This window comes from Thrips palmi, unplaced genomic scaffold, assembly GCF_012932325.1.
Source record: "Thrips palmi isolate BJ-2018 unplaced genomic scaffold, TpBJ-2018v1 HiC_scaffold_12, whole genome shotgun sequence".
Classification (NCBI taxonomy): Eukaryota; Metazoa; Arthropoda; class Insecta; order Thysanoptera; family Thripidae; genus Thrips; species Thrips palmi.
In genome coordinates this window covers 6808846-6824755 of record NW_023144623.1, presented here as the reverse complement: position 1 = coordinate 6824755, position 15910 = coordinate 6808846, and the positions used below count along the sequence as shown (strand labels likewise).

Sequence of the window (15910 nt, the reverse complement as noted above, 5' to 3'; positions counted from 1 at the left end):
TCGGTTCATCCCGTCTGCTGGCGTTGCGTTCTCTTCTCGCACTCGTGGGATCTGGACTGGACCCGGAGGGTTTCCTTCTTGTGTCCAGAAACCTGTAAAGGTTTTTGCTACACCTTCTAAGGCGTATCGGCGTTTAAAACGTCGATCTACTCACCCCGCACCAATCATGGCCTGTGTCTTGTATGCAAACTCGGCGGATGCGCCGATCGGTAAGTTCATTTATAACCTTTATAATATTATCTATGATAGATTTTCTGTCAGTACCTAATGATTAATCCATCGAACTGAGAGAGCTTTCACAGACATTAATGTAATATGAACGTGTTATGATGCACTTAATTTGCGGGACTGATGCTTAATTTTTTCTTCAGGCGCTCTGCTGATGGTTGACTACGTGAAGGATCTAAAGAAAGTAAAGGTAGAATGGTCTAAAGAGACATCGTTGAAAATTGGTGCAGAAACTTTCTCCTCCGTCCCCACAATTTGTCGATACCTTGCTCGGAGCGCCTCAAAGCTTGCTCTCTATGGCGGCAACATTTTGCAACAAACTGAGGTAAGTGTTGTTAGGAATTTCATCATGTTTTATTTTGAATGCGTATTGCGGATCTTGTTTGTTTTTACCGCTTTATTTTCTAGGTTGACCACTGGCTTTCCTTCAGCTCAGGCCCTTTGGTCTGTGCTCATGACTTTGAGGATGCTGTGGCATATTTCGATCGCATTTTGGGGCCTGTCACTTATCTTGTTGGCGAAACATTGACAGCTGCAGACTTTGCAGTGTGGGGTGCACTTCATGGTTAGTGTTTTGGTGATTTTACCTTCTAAATTGTGTTTTGAAGTATCTTACCTGATAACCTGATCATTTACAGGTTCCAGTAAATTCCCTGCTCTTCTTAACAAGAAGACTTATCCAAATGTGAAGCGATGGTACGAGTTCATTAAATCGCTGCCATCCGTTCAGTCGGTGATTTCCTCTCTTCCTGAAGAAGTGAAGGCTGCACCAAAGAGTCAAAGTCAGCCGACAGATGAAACAGGGCGTAAAGAGGAGGGCAAGTTCATTGATCTGCCTGGAGCGGAAATGGGAAAAGTGGTTGTCCGATTTCCCCCAGAGGCCAGTGGGTAAGAAACATTGTAATCGTCTTTCCATGTTCTCTTAGGCTTTTTCACTCCCTTCTTTAATATTTTGACTGTATTGTAGTTATCTTCACATTGGTCATGCTAAAGCTGCACTACTGAATCAGTATTATCAGCAAGCATTCAAAGGGAAACTTATCATGAGGTTTGACGACACCAACCCAGCCAAAGAAAAAGTTGACTTTGAAAAGGTACCTGGCTGTAAATAGTCTTTATTGAATAGGTTTTATGAATGATGTTAAATAATTTGTGTTGTTTTTTTTCTCTTGTTTTAACAGGTCATTTTAGAAGACTTGGAAATGCTGGAAATAAAGCCTGATCAATTTACCCACACATCCAGTTACTTTGATTTAATGCTTGAAATGTGTGAAAAATTGATGAGGGAGGGTAAGGCTTATGTGGATGACACTGAACCAGAACAGATGAAGGCTGAACGAGAGCAGAGAACTGAATCCAAAAACAGATCTAACTGTGAGTTCTTGATCAGACATTTTTCCTCTTTGCTGCTGAACTGCTCCTAATAAAGTTAATATACTATTCTTTCAGCCCTTGAGAAAAATATGTCAATGTGGAAGGAAATGCTTAAGGCTTCAGAGTTTGGTATTAAATGTTGCGTTCGTGCCAAGATTGACATGGGCTCAGCAAATGGTTGCATGCGTGATCCAACTATCTACCGTTGCAAGCCAGAGCCTCACCCACGCACAGGCTACAAATACAAGTAAGTTGTAGTAATAAGTAGGTGTTGTAATTAGTAGGTGTAGTAATTAAATTGCTTAATCCATTGCCTTTCTGCCTCCATTTTTATCCAGAGTTTATCCCACCTACGATTTTGCTTGCCCCATTGTGGACAGCATTGAGGGTGTTACTCATTGTCTAAGAACTATGGAATACCATGACCGCGATGACCAATTTTATTGGTTCATCGATGCATTGGGCCTCCGCAAGCCTCACATTTGGGAATACAGTCGTTTGAATATGACAAACACAGTATTATCAAAGAGGAAATTGACATGGTTTGTTGAGGAAGGTCTTGTAGATGGCTGGTAAGTAGATTTTCAGAAATAGTTTGAAGCATGCCTTTTTCAGGAGGGTTTTTAATTAAAACCAACTTGAACTCTTTTCAGGGATGACCCCAGGTTCCCAACAGTGCGTGGAGTTCTTCGCAGGGGCATGACTGTTGAAGGATTGAAGCAATTTATCATTGCCCAAGGCTCTTCTAGATCAGTTGTTGTTATGGAATGGGACAAAATTTGGGCATTCAACAAAAAGGTAAGGAATGATCTTTATGGGTTGTACACGGTTTGCTCAGGAGCACTTGGTTATGTATTGATTGACTCTGTATCAGGTTATTGACCCAGTTGCTCCTCGATTCACTGCCCTGGAGGCTGGTTCGACTGTTCCTGTGATTGTGAAGGGTGTGAAAGAGGAGTGCCTTGAAGTGGCAAAGCACCCCAAAAATGCTGACATTGGCATGAAGAAGGTTTGGGTTGGACCCAGAATTCTCATTGATTACGCTGATGCTGAAGTTCTGAAGGAAGGAGAGAATACCACTTTTATAAATTGGGGCAACCTCATTATTAAGAAGATTAACAGGTAATATTTTAAGATGTTACAATTCCATACACCTGTAATAATTAAAGTGTGAGTCAATACTACTGCTTTGGCCATTGATTTCCAGGAAGGGTGGCAAAATTGAATCAGTGGAGGCTGAGCCTAATCTGGACAATAAGGACTTCAAGAAAACACTGAAGATTACTTGGTTGGCTGAAACTCCCAAAGCTGAATTCACTCCTACCTATTGTGTCTATTATGACCACATCATTAGCAAAGCTGTCTTGGCAAAGGATGAGGACTTCAAGACTTATATTCCTAAGAGTACAAGGGTAAGTAAAAAATATGGCCCTGTCATGTAAAATTTTTTAGTGTCTTTATTCACTTTTGTATGTGCATGGTTTCTAGACGGAAGTGTCCATGGTGGGAGATCCAGAGCTTGCTGCTCTGAAAGTGGGAGACATCATCCAACTGCAACGTCGGGGCTTCTTCCGTGTTGACAGTGCCTATGCACCATTGAGGTATGTAAAGGCCTAACCATCCCTGGAGACCAGTCTTTCCCATTTAATTTATTTTTTTCCCCTCTGCAGCCTGCACACTGCCAAGGTGTCTCCTATTGTCTTGATCGCCATCCCGGACGGGCACACGAAGGAGCAGCCCACTGCCGGAGCTCCCAAGAAGCAGGAGCAGGCCATGAGCACCAAGGAGGTACGAGTCCTAAACCTAGTTGTTCTTCAGGATGGCTGACGTGTTAAGGCGTTAAGGCAGGGCAGGTAGGACAGCCGAGCGCGCGGTTCGAACTTGGCAGTCGAGCGCGCGTTGGCCGGGCCGTGGCGAGCCGCTTCGCAGACCGACCCGAAGGCACCCGAAGGCGAGCCGGCTGGACCCGAAGCTCCCGAAGCGCGGAGCCGAACGAGGTCGTGAACCACAACCACCCGCGTCGTGACGTGTCGGCTGTCTGCTGCCCGCGTTCGGCGGCAAGCAGTGAAAGTGAAAGTGTTGGAAGCAGAAGTCAGAAGTTGGACGACGCTGGCACTGGGCACTGGCAGGTCCTGCCACACGGGTGGACAGTCCGGCGGGACACAGCTGTTGTTCGTTCTGACAGTGTGCTGCGTTGCGGCGCGTTGCTTTCTTGCGCCCCTTGTCAGCATCTGTTATCGAGCTGTTGACTGATCCACAGGGCGAAGGCTGATGTATGTGTTACGCTGAAATGATGACTGAGCTCTCGTTAAATTATACATTTGCGTCAAAATATTGTTAAGGCCTGCTCTTGAACGTGGGTTTGTGACATGGTGCATTGTCTTGTTAGCTCAAGACTTATTGAAGAGCCATGAAAATAATAATGAAGGGATTTAAAAATTATTAAAATAACTTTAACATTCATCCATGTAACTTTTCTAGTTTCATGTTTTTTTTTGGTAATGTTTCAACTCTGTTTATTTGTGGCATTTTCCTTTGGTCTACAGAAAGCACAGTCAGCCAAGGGCAAAGTTGCCGAGAAATCTCCTGTTGAAGAGACTCCAGCCAAACCTATCGGTGCAGTGGATGCAGCAACTATCAACACACTTATTACCCAACAAGGTGATCTTGTGCGGAAACTGAAGGGTGACAAAGCAGACAAGGTAAAGTGCGAATGCAAGTTTTATTTTTTAGATGTAGAACCTGGTATTTTTTGTATAAAGTGGGTTGAGTTATGTTATTCCTGTGTTTGCACTTCAGGCTTCAATTGATGCAGCAGTAAAAACTTTGTTAGAACTGAAAGCCCAATTCAAAACTGCTGCTGGCGTTGATTGGAAACCCGGCGTTGCTGTGCCACAGGCTGTAAGTGAAAAAACATTTGGAAACAGCGAAGCTGCTATCCTTGCTCAAATTGCTGAGCAAGGCGAGAAAGTTCGTAAGATCAAGGCTGATAAGGCTCCTAAAGACCAAGTCGATGCTGCAGTGAAGATCTTACTGGAGCTGAAGGCTGAGTACAAGAAGGTAACTGGTAAGGACTGGAAACCTGGTGCCCAGGCCAGCAGCGCTCCAGTGTCTGCTACCCCCACCCCTTCTGCAGCTGGTGGATCAGATGAGTTGTCTGCTGCAATAACCGCACAAGGTGACCTGGTTCGCAAGATCAAAGCAAACAAAGCTTCGAAGCAGGAAATTGATGCAGCGGTGAAGGATTTATTGGAACTGAAGGCCAAGTACAAAGCAGCAAGTGGTCAAGACTGGAAGCCAGGTCAAGCTCCCACTGCAGCAGTTGTCACTTCACCCGCATCGCCCGGTCCTGCCTCACCAGCTCCTGCTTCACCAGCTCCTGGATCTCCAGCATCCCCTGGCGGCAGTGATCAGCGTAACAGCCTTCTTGAAAAGATTGCGCAGCAGGGAGACAAAGTTCGGGTCATCAAGGCTGCTAAGGCAGACAAGAGTACTGTTGACGCTGAAGTTAAAGTATTGCTAGCACTGAAAACAGAGTTCAAGAAAGTCACAGGTGAAGACTGGAAGCCAGACTTGAAACCAGCTGCGGTGTCTTCTACCCCTTCCTCTGCTCCTGCTGCTGCTACCACCCCAGCCAAAATGACTGACAACAAGGTTGAATCGTTGGTTTCCAGTGTGAATGCACAGGGTGAGAAAGTCCGACAGCTGAAAGCTTCTGGTGGAAGCAAAGTAAGTTATCTGCTTCAGCAAACCCATTTACTATTCAAGCCCAATGGTTTGTGTTTAATGTTCATGTTGTTAATATTTTTTTCATTCATTAACCTTTTTAGGATGAAATTGATGCTGCTGTGAAACAACTTCTGAGCTTAAAGGCTGAATATAAAACCGTTACCGGAACTGATTTTCCTGTTGCTGGTCGCACTCCCAAGCCAGCAAAGGCTGCTGCTCCACCTAAAGAAAAGTCTAAGCCCAAACAACAGCCCAAAGAAAAAGAAACCGAGGTAGGTCAGGAAGACTCTATCTTATCTTTCTTATTTGAGATTGTATTTATTATTACCACGATTTTATTAAATAATTGCAAGTGTATTTTGTCTTGTGTAAATAATAATAATAATCTCTTTGCAGGATGGCCAGGGTGTTAAGAAGCAAACTCGCTTGGGAATGGAGGCTCGCAAAGAGGAAAACTTGCCTGATTGGTATTCACAAGTAATTCAGAAGGGTGAAATGATAGAATATTATGACGTGAGTGGCTGTTACATCCTTCGTCCATGGTCTTTTGCTATTTGGGAAGTGCTCAGTGGTTGGTTTGACAATGAAATCAAGAAGTTGGGAGTTCAGAACTGTTACTTCCCTATCTTTGTCTCGCGTGCTGCTCTTGAGAAAGAGAAGGATCACATTGCAGACTTCTCACCTGAGGTACTGGCTTGCTCAATTTTAAGTCAATCTTTTCAAGTAAAGAATTTTTTTTCCATTATGTGGCTTTTTTTTCTTTCAGGTCGCCTGGGTCACCAAGTCTGGTGATTCTGATTTGGCTGAGCCCATTGCTATTCGTCCTACTAGTGAGACAGTGATGTATCCAGCTTTTGCCAAGTGGATTCAGTCATATCGGGATCTCCCTATCAAACTTAACCAATGGAACAATGTTGTTGTAAGCATTTGATCTGATATGTAGCTTCTTTTAATTACCATACAGTAGGGTTTGTTTTGGTTTCTTATCTGAAATGAATTTTTTATTTGTCAGAGGTGGGAGTTCAAACATCCTCAGCCTTTCCTTCGAACTCGTGAATTTTTGTGGCAAGAAGGACACACTGCTTATGCAAACCAGAAGGACGCAGAGGACGAAGTCTACACTATATTAGGTTTATAGTTTTCCCTTTGGGATCCCTTTAGATGCTATGAAAAGAGTTTGATTCTATATTCAATCTTTTTTTTTCCAGATTTGTATGCAAGGATTTATGAGGAGCTTCTAGCTATTCCAGTGGTGAAAGGCCGCAAAACAGAAAAGGAAAAGTTTGCTGGAGGTGATTTTACTACGACTGTTGAAGCTTTTGTAGCAGCAAGTGGGAGAGCCATTCAAGTAAAATGCAATTTTTAATATTTCAGGCAGTTGTTTTAGTATTGAGTGTGCACTGTTCTTGACTCATCTTTTTATTTTTGCAGGGTGCTACTTCTCACCATCTTGGACAGAATTTCTCAAAAATGTTTGATATCGTTTTTGAAGATCCAGAGACTCAAGAAAAGAAGTTTATCTTCCAGAATTCTTGGGGATTTACCACGAGGACTATTGGTATGTTGCAGTTCTTTTCATGCTATTTGTGAGGTAATTGCTGTTAATATCTTACTCTGTTAATACATTCTTCCTTTTCACAGGTGTCATGATCATGGTCCATTCTGACAATCAAGGTCTGGTTCTTCCACCCCGAGTTGCTCCCACTCAGGTAAGTCTTTGATAGTGTTTCTTTGTTATTGAAACTGATGTGTCCTTACTTCAATAAGTTAAAATTCTTGTTTCTTTCTAGGTGATCATTGTTCCGTGTGGTGTGACAGTCTCCATGAAGGAGGAAGAGAAGAAGGCTCTCTTTGCCTCATGCAAAGATCTAGAAGAAGTATTACGCAAGAAAAACATTCGGGTTGAGGGTGACTACAGAGACAACTACTCTCCTGGCTGGAAGTTCAATCATTGGGAGCTTAAGGTAATATTGAAATATATATAAAATTTAACAGTTCTCTCTCTTGAAATATTTTTGATGCTGAAATTATACTGTTTCTCAGGGAGTACCTATCAGGATAGAGCTTGGCCCCAAGGATCTTAAAAACCAGCAGTTGGTTGCTGTCAGAAGAGACACTGGTGAGAAGACCACTATTCCGCGCCCAAAGGCGGACATAGAGCTGGCTTCCCTCCTTGAGACTATCCAGAAATCAATGTTTGACAGGCAAGTTCATAGCTCCTCAACTAAAGTGAAATGGGACAAAAAAAAAGTTGGGGCTAGAATGAAGTTTTTAATTATTTGTGTATGATTGCAGGGCGACCAAAGATTTTGGTGAGCACACAGTGGTATCCAAAAGTTGGGATGAATTCTGTTCTGCTTTGGAGAAGAAGTGTGTGATTATGTCTCCATTCTGTGGGGAAATACCTTGCGAGGACAACATTAAGAAAGACAGTGCAAGGTGGTGTTTTCTTTCGTGTACAAGATTTAAGATGTTTCCAATTTTTTACGTACTGCATATTAACTTGCCTTTTGTTTTTAGGGACGATGAGGCTCAGGACTCAGGAGCACCTGCTATGGGAGCCAAGAGTTTGTGCATACCATTCAAACCACCTGCACAGATTACTGCAACTGACCGCTGCATTCATCCAGCTTGCAAAGCCAAACCAAAAGCTTACACTCTATTTGGACGTAGTTATTAATCCTAGTAATAATAATGATAATATTATTTGGGAATTTTGGCTTCAATATTGAAGGCATGTGAATATGAATTAAACAATGATTTAGTTGTATGTTTCTTGTATTTTGTATCCCCCTGGAAGTATACACACAGTTAACCAAAAATACTGAAGCTAAAAAGAAACTTTAATTTTGTACAGTACTTACAGTGCCGATTACTGTATTAAGGCAAAACATGATTTAACTTTTACATCTAAAGGTACATAGTTCCCTAAAAGAGCAACTATTTAAAAAAGATGAAACGAATATTTTAATGTTAATTTTAGGGCTTTGCTCCTTTTCCCTCAGCTTTGGTTTCTGACTCCTTTTCTTTGTCAATTCTTTCGTGTTCTTCTTTCACTAGTTTTCTCAACTCGTCCTAGAAGAAAAAGTAGAGAAAAACAGAGACTATTACTCAGTCCAAAACCAAAACTGGTTGTTCAGATAGCAGGCAACTGTACTTACTCCCCATCCCAGCTTGTCGGCAAGAAGTTGACATCCATCATCACAATCTCCAAGCCAGGCAACATCACGGGTGCTCTTGTCACTGAAATCCATACCACCACCCATTCCGAGCAAGGCCATGAGTCTATCCCCCTCACCAGCTTTCTCACGATTAATTAACAGCCGGGGGCAATCATGTTTCACTCTAAAAGATTAAATATGCCATTAATTTCAGCACATCAAAAAAATAAAATCTTAAGGCTTTACAAGCCACTTACTTGTTTACTAATGACGCAAAGGGCTGAACAACCAGAGATGAACCCATGACAATGAGCAAATCTGCTTCATCAAAATCCTTACTTATGGAGGAATAGAATCTATCTGGTAAATTTTCTCCAAAGAACACTATATCTGGTTTCACAACACCAGGACACTTTTCACAAATAGGTATCTGGTCTGAGAAAATTCTTTCTGCAAGACACCCAAGATGACAACATTGAGTTATCTTTTGTAAATCAAATGCAAATCAATTTAAAAAAGAAAATGCATCACAAAATTAACATAAAACAGTACCTTTCATCCACTCCAGTTCGTACTCAGCTCTACACTCAAGGCAATGAGATGTATAAAATGTCCCATGGGCTTCAATAAGGACTTCTCCTGGCACTCCAGCAACTCGTTCTAATGTATCAATATTCTGCCAAGGCAAAAAAATTATTGTTGACAGTAAAGGTTTCTTTTTCTTATGATTGCCGTGCTATAATTACCTGGGTGTAGTGGCGAAGTAACATGCCCTTTTCATTAAGGAGTTTGATGAAGTAATGGCAAATTGTTGGCTTGAATGAACCTGGATACAATTCTTTTGCAAGGAGAAAGAATGGCTTGGGATTTTCTTGAAAGAAATCAATTTCAAATACGGCTTGAGGATGTGGCAGGTTGTATTTTTCCAAATTATTGTACAACCCCGATTCAGGAGACCGAAAGTCTGGAATTCCAGCAGCTGAAATAACACAGAAGTTGTGAGAAACTGAAATAAGGCAAAAGAAATCAAAACCATGCAAATTAATTTTAATTTTGAATTACTGACATGTTGATATTCCAGCTCCAGCCATGGTGATTATTCTCTTGACTTTTCCATCTTTAATATGCTTGACAACACCATCCAAGGTGAGTTCTTCAAGTACCTGAATGATCGTAACTTTGTAATAATCACACGGCACCACCTGTCATTGAACAACATTAGTTTTGCATCAATTGTTATTACCTTTTGATGAGATTTTTCTTCACTATCAAGGAATCCTAGCTTGTCTGCCATGTAGCGCCTGATCATCTCAATCGTTGAGTCATCCTTCGCATCTGAGACCCTTGAAGGACCACTGGTTGCTTCATCGTCACTCGAACTATTCGATTCCACTGAAATAAAATACATCAATTTAGAGGTTACACTTGAAACATAAAGCGCAAAAGAAAATTGAATAGTTTGGATACAGTCCAACTAATTCTGGAAAATATCACAAGTTTGTTGGCTATAGTGGATGACCAGCCAAACTTGAGTACTGAAAGAAGCAAATTCAATTACAATAAAATTACCTTTAGCTGGTTTTGATGCCATGATTCCGACTGAAGACAAACTACGTCGGAGTGATAATAAGGGCCGGAGGAACCTGTGGGCAGCCGTCTTGAGAAAATTAAAAATATCGTCAAGTCCACAAAAGTCAGGACCAGCTGGCAAGAGACAAATGTTTTGGTTCACACAAAAACACACACACATGCGCAGGGCGCAGGGGCGCTTTACTTCGGGGGGCCTTCAGTAAACGAGGAACTTAGGAAATGTTCCGGCCGAGGGGACGGGCGACGGGCGGAATGTGACCATCATCCAAAATGGCGTCTTTGTAAACTCCGCCGACCGCTGTCTTCTTTGCATGTTTTGGTCCCTGATCCATTGATTTTACTATTTTGAACAGTGATGGGGTGAGTCGTTCTTCTAGTAGCAACGTATCCGCCCCAATAAGTCCCAATTACATTACTCTGTGATCGTCGTGTGGAATCTCCACCGATACTTCAGAAGTGCAGATGTATTCGTGTGCGTTACGTTTCTCTAGAAATTTTCAGTTCATAGTCTACTCACTCTGTCGTTTATTTAAAATCGACCGATTTTATTTTCTTCCAAAATTGACCATTTCATTAAATGGGTGACTGGGCTGCTGAACAAATTGCTATGTGCTTAATAACCTCAATGTCGTTTCCCCGGTACCCCCTCCTCCCCCCATCACCTCCCACATTCATTTTCCTACAGAGGGACTCTACATAATGCTTGTTATCACCTTTAATGGTGCTCATGGTTTTACTTTATTATAGCACTTCAGTGTAACATCATGATCAGTTTAGATTGATCTTTCCAGGTCCTCTGACGATTCAGATGCCTCTGTAGATTCGGACTCTCCTGAAATCGTTGAAGACAAACCAAGTGATGCTGCCAAGTCTGAGTCTGATGCCAGGAAGAAAAAGAAAAAACATAAGCATCACAAACACAAGAAGCACTCATCCAAACATGACAAGTACTGCTTAAAAATTTTGTTATATTTTTATGTATTGATAAATTTTGTTTGCTTTTTACCTAAAAAATATTCTCATTACAGAAAACATAAAAAACACAAACGTCGGAAGAGTGAGAATGGAGAAGATAAAAAAGTACCTAAAGAACAAAAGCAGATAACAAATGGTGCTGGAACCATTGATATAGACTCGCCTTCTAGCTCTGTTAGTGTGAAGGTTGACAAAGATGCTGATTCTGATCTTGAAGTTATTATTGAAGATGAAGTTGATCTTGATTTGGATGAACTCATGCGTCAGAAGGTATAATCAAGTTTTTCTGATAATGTTACAGAGAAATATTTGGTTTGGAAAAGCAGAAAGGGCAAATAATAATTACATTGCCATTCATGGTTTCTACAGGAGCTTCTTCAGGCTCGCCTTGGTGAATGCCTATTTGAGGATAAAGCCAAAGAAGACCCGGAAGTAATTAATCTCGTTGATGAGGACTCTGATAAAGATGATGGTCTCAGAAATGATAGACGCAAGCGAAGGATTATTAGGTGTGTTATCTTTGGATTTGAATAGTCTTCTTTGGTTGTCTCTTGGTAAATCTAACTCCCATTCTATATTATCTTAGCAGTGGAATGCAGGACAAGAAAACTAAAATTACAACTTCATCTGCTGCACCTGAAGAAAAAAGAAAATCATCTTCTGACCTAAAGGAACCAAGTAAAAGACCACGAGAAGAGGAAGGAGCATTCCGAAAAGATGTGAAATCTGAAGATAAATCAAGGTATCTATATTACAAGGTCCAGAGCTTACTCATTTTTATTAATTTGTTGTGCAACCACATTAAGTTTTGTCAATGCCCTTCAGGAAGGAAGATTTAACTCGAGGAGATAGCCGCTCTAGAAGAGCAGATGACTCAAGACGCAAGGAGGATGAAATACGTAAGAGAGATGAGAAGAAACGATCAAGCCGCAGCCGTTCCCCTATAGGTGATCACTTCAACCCAACCTCAACTGTGGTGGATTACCTTTGGTAACTGAGTAAAGAACCTGTTCTGTTTCTTAGGTGGACGACATCGCGCTCTGCCAGATCGGGACCGGGAAAGAGAGCGAGAGCGAGAGCGGGAGCGGGATCGTGACCGAGAAAGAGAGAGGGAACGAGAGCGCGAGAGGGAGAGAGAAAGGGAGCGGGACCGCAACAGGGAGAGGGACAGGAGGCTGGACAGGGACAGGGACCGGGATCGCGAAAGGGACCGCGAACGGGAGAAAGGGCTGGACAGGGACCGGGACAGGGACCGAGATAGGCGGTCGTGGAGGTCCATGTCACCCCGGAGTAGGGAAAGGGACCGTCGTAGCCGGTATTATAGTGGCAGGTAAGCCTTGCTACATTTCTAATTTCTATTATTTTATTTTTGGTTGGGCTAATTTTGTTTATTTAACAATAGGTATGGCAAGGACAAGCGTGATAGAGATGACAAGTTTAAAGGCAGTCTGTCAGAAGGTTTGAAGCAAGACAAATCGTCTTCAGAGGAAGAAGAGTAAGTTCAGTTTATTGTTTCTGTTACGTTCATTTCTTCTGAAAGGATTTGTAAGTCATTATTTGGTTCACAGTGTCCCTGACATTAATATTGATGAAGATGAAGAAGATGAAGAGCAAATCATTGAGCGGAGAAGGAAACAACGGGAGGAGTTGCTAAAGGTATTACCTTGCATAATGTGTGCTTAGTGTCTTGCTTTGTTTAATCTGAACTGAGTTTCTTAATTTTTTTCTCTTTTACAGAGGCTAGGAGCTGGTAGTGAAGATTCCAATTTATCCACCTCAAACTTAAATGCGTCAGATTCTGGCAGTCCTGCGACAAGACCAGGTTCTGTTGAGCTTATACATATTAGTCAAAATACAATAATTGAAGAAAAGGACACATCACCGGAGGATGAACCAAAGTTAAAGAAAAAGTCAAGATTTGATCAAGAACCTGATGAGCAGGCGTCTCAGAAGGAAAGTAAAGAAGATAAAAAGCTGGGAAAGAAGAATGATTGGGACATGTTTGCAGAAGCAGATAATTTTGCGGCTGTTAATGTAAGTGTTTTATTATTGAAGTATGCACTTCCCTGCTTTATGAGTCACAAACTTAATGAAATTTTTATTTTGCAGAGCCCTAGTGCTCTAGAAAAACACGGCAGAGTTCCTGAAAACCCGAGTCTAACAGATAACTGGGATGATGCTGAAGGCTATTATAGAGTAAGAATTGGCGAAGTTTTGGATGGCCGTTACAATGTTTATGGATACACCGGTCAAGGTGTATTTTCAAATGTAGTCAGAGCTCGAGATGGTGCTCGTGGCAATCAAGACGTGGCAGTTAAGATCATCCGCAACAATGAAATAATGTACTGAACTAGGTCATATTTATGTAAGTTGCATTATTTTTAACTGAACTGGCATTTAATGATAATATTTTTCCTAGGCACAAGACTGGTCTTAAAGAGCTTGAGGTTTTAAAACGATTGAATGATGCTGACCCTGATGATCGATGCCATTGCCTTCGTCTCTTCAGACATTTCTTCCACAAGCAGCATTTATGTATGGTTTTTGAGCCGCTAAGTATGAACCTGAGAGAGGTATGACTTTGTCAATGTGGTTGTAAACTTTTTTTGCTAATTTTTGGAATTTTAAGTTAGGACTAGCTCTTTTCATAAGTTAATGCAAATTTGGTGTTTTATAGGTCCTTAAAAAGTATGGTAAAGACGTTGGTCTTCATGTCAAAGCGGTGCGGTCTTATAGCCAGCAGCTCTTTCTGGCACTGAAACTATTGAAGAAGGCTAATATACTCCATGCCGATATTAAGCCAGACAATATTCTTGTAAGTCTATGTTCAGCAAATATTCAACTAAGAACTTAGTTGTTTCCCAATTAGTCTTTAAACCTGATACATAGTTTCATCTTGACTTGATTACAAAGCAGACTCTTTGGTAGTTCTAATGCTTTGCTTTGCTTTTGAGGTGTTGAGCAGCAGTTACCGGCCTTTTAGCCTCACATCTCCATGCAGGGAACTGAAGCTCCATATTTCTCTGAGAAGAGCTGAAGCTATGTACTGTCTGTCATACCAGCCCTAGGCTCACAACTTTGGAACTGTAAGCGTGTTTTTAGTTGGTCTTTTTGTTTTCTTTCAGGTCAATGAGAGCAAGCTAGTGTTGAAGCTTTGTGATTTTGGTTCAGCATCTCATGTTGCCGATAATGAAATCACACCTTATCTTGTCAGTCGATTTTACCGTGCTCCCGAAATTAGTAAGTAATGAAGTCAAATTGAGTGTCGTTTGCTAATTACTGTATTTCCTTGAAGAAAGTACGTTAATACTGTGGGTCTGTTTACAGTTTTAGGCATCCCATATGATTTTGGCATAGATATGTGGTCAGCCGGTTGTACTATATATGAACTTTACACTGGGAAGATCATGTTCTCTGGGAAAACTAACAACCAGGTGATTATTCATCAGTTTTTTTTTTTAAAGTCTTATGTCTGCATTACTTCTGATCAATTTTAATTGTATTAATGTGGTCTGTTACAGATGCTCAAATTTTTCATGGATCTAAAGGGTAAAATGCCTAATAAAATTATAAGGAAAGGTGCATTTAGGGACCAACACTTTGATGCTAATTGCAATTTCCTATACCATGAAGTTGACAAAGTAACAGAGCGGGTCAGTATCTGTTGTTAATTTTTGAAGTACACTGTACATTATAAAATCTTGTTGATTTTTAAAATAATTTTTTTGTTAATAGGAGAAGGTTGTGGTGCTTAGCACATTAAATCCAAGCAGGGACTTGCATTCAGAACTTGTAGGAAATCAAAACTTGCCAGAAGATCAGTCAAGAAAAGTAATGCAGCTGAAGGACCTCCTGGACAAGATATGCATGTTGGATTCGAGTAAGCGACCAGCCATCAATCAAGCTCTTCTACATCCATTCATTCAAGAGAAGATTTAGAGCTTTTAATTCTAGAGTCATACTTTATGTTTCATTTAAATCATTATTAAATTGTTACATGAACTGAATTTTTGTACAGCTTTTACATTACAAAGGCGTGGCAGACTGTTACTTTTGTTTCTCGACTTCATCCTGTATTTTGCATGTCACAAGTTTAGACAGGTCCTCAAATTTTTTAAAAGAAGGTTGGGCAGGGGGATTGTCATGTACATCTTTTAATTTAACTGATATATTACTTTTGCCTTTCTTGTATCCGACTCTCCCTTCTTTGCTGCCTGTTTTGAGGTACAGCACTTCTCATTCAGTTCCGTTCGCTTTTGTTCATGCATCATAATCTGTGATGTTTTTATGTATCTATTTTTCCCTCAGATTCACACCTTAATATTCTAGTCGGTGTTCCCCTCCTCTTTCTCTCCCTTCCCCCCTTTGTGTTCCATTAGTGCACTTTGTTTATTTTGAATTTCAACATTTTCTCAAATTGACAGATTGTACTAATTGGGAAAATGATGAATCTCTAGTGTTTGATAATAGTAGATTGCATCATTTGAATTTTGATTGCTGTTGTTGCCTATCAATAGAAACACCATCGTTGATTGTTTTTGGTCATACTGTCTTTACTGGGAAATTAATTTTATAAGTAACCTAGTTCAAGCGTTGCCCTTGTTAAATGAAATTTTATTGCAGAACTTTATAATTTTGTCATATTACTGTTCGTCTATGAAAAAATTATTTCATTTACCAGATATGTTAATTTTACTGTATCTCTGTTCATAAATCTTTTTTTTGTATTTACACATGCACTAATAAGACGAACTCATAGTAGTGCATGTGTGTAAAATAGGTTTTTCCTCCCGATTCTTAGAAGTATGTGGTGTTTGACTGGAAACTGTTTTATTTGATGAATTTATAAAAAA

At 40.8% G+C, this 15910-nt stretch overlaps 3 protein-coding genes across 9 annotated transcripts; 2 read left to right on the top strand and 1 right to left on the bottom strand.

The window, feature by feature from the left end:
• The first annotated feature begins 27 nt into the window (after positions 1 to 27).
• Positions 28 to 8101, top strand: LOC117640284 (bifunctional glutamate/proline--tRNA ligase). The gene is made up of 26 exons (XM_034376646.1): positions 28 to 209; positions 372 to 553; positions 637 to 793; positions 867 to 1116; positions 1196 to 1322; positions 1410 to 1602; positions 1678 to 1849; positions 1941 to 2174; positions 2256 to 2400; positions 2477 to 2724; positions 2810 to 3014; positions 3091 to 3203; positions 3273 to 3390; positions 4149 to 4304; positions 4402 to 5331; positions 5433 to 5603; positions 5728 to 6018; positions 6098 to 6250; positions 6344 to 6461; positions 6540 to 6679; positions 6763 to 6889; positions 6973 to 7040; positions 7122 to 7295; positions 7375 to 7535; positions 7627 to 7770; positions 7852 to 8101. Exons 1-26 carry the CDS (start codon positions 167 to 169, stop codon positions 8009 to 8011), a joined length of 4980 nt encoding a protein of 1659 aa, XP_034232537.1. The 5' UTR covers positions 28 to 166; the 3' UTR covers positions 8012 to 8101.
• Positions 8092 to 10555, bottom strand: LOC117640287 (NAD-dependent protein deacetylase sirtuin-2). Of its 5 annotated transcripts, none has more exons than XM_034376655.1 (9): positions 10499 to 10555; positions 10062 to 10135; positions 9736 to 9884; positions 9559 to 9655; positions 9239 to 9471; positions 9045 to 9168; positions 8750 to 8942; positions 8493 to 8676; positions 8266 to 8406 (listed from the first exon to the last, which is right to left on the bottom strand). In XM_034376655.1, the coding sequence occupies exons 2-9, from the start codon at positions 10081 to 10083 to the stop codon at positions 8311 to 8313; spliced, it is 1098 nt and encodes a 365-aa protein (XP_034232546.1). In that variant the 5' UTR covers positions 10084 to 10135; positions 10499 to 10555; the 3' UTR covers positions 8266 to 8310. The 5 variants fall into 5 exon arrangements, with proteins under 5 accessions (XP_034232541.1, XP_034232546.1, XP_034232544.1 ...); XM_034376653.1 differs by having other exon boundaries at positions 10494 to 10540; XM_034376651.1 differs by lacking the exon at positions 10499 to 10555 and adding an exon at positions 10241 to 10259.
• On the top strand, positions 10304 to 15833 carry LOC117640285 (serine/threonine-protein kinase PRP4 homolog). Of its 3 annotated transcripts, none has more exons than XM_034376647.1 (17): positions 10304 to 10442; positions 10874 to 11029; positions 11111 to 11327; positions 11427 to 11566; positions 11644 to 11799; positions 11883 to 12004; positions 12081 to 12387; positions 12460 to 12552; positions 12626 to 12713; positions 12795 to 13091; positions 13167 to 13399; positions 13477 to 13630; positions 13735 to 13872; positions 14183 to 14297; positions 14385 to 14491; positions 14579 to 14710; positions 14793 to 15833. In XM_034376647.1, the coding sequence occupies exons 1-17, from the start codon at positions 10438 to 10440 to the stop codon at positions 14994 to 14996; spliced, it is 2664 nt and encodes an 887-aa protein (XP_034232538.1). In that variant the 5' UTR covers positions 10304 to 10437; the 3' UTR covers positions 14997 to 15833. The 3 variants fall into 3 exon arrangements, 2 of the variants coding, with proteins under 2 accessions (XP_034232538.1, XP_034232539.1); XM_034376648.1 differs by having other exon boundaries at positions 11647 to 11799; positions 14793 to 14996; XR_004587419.1 differs by lacking the exons at positions 14579 to 14710; positions 14793 to 15833 and adding an exon at positions 14012 to 14100.
• Positions 15834 to 15910: the final 77 nt, after the last annotated feature.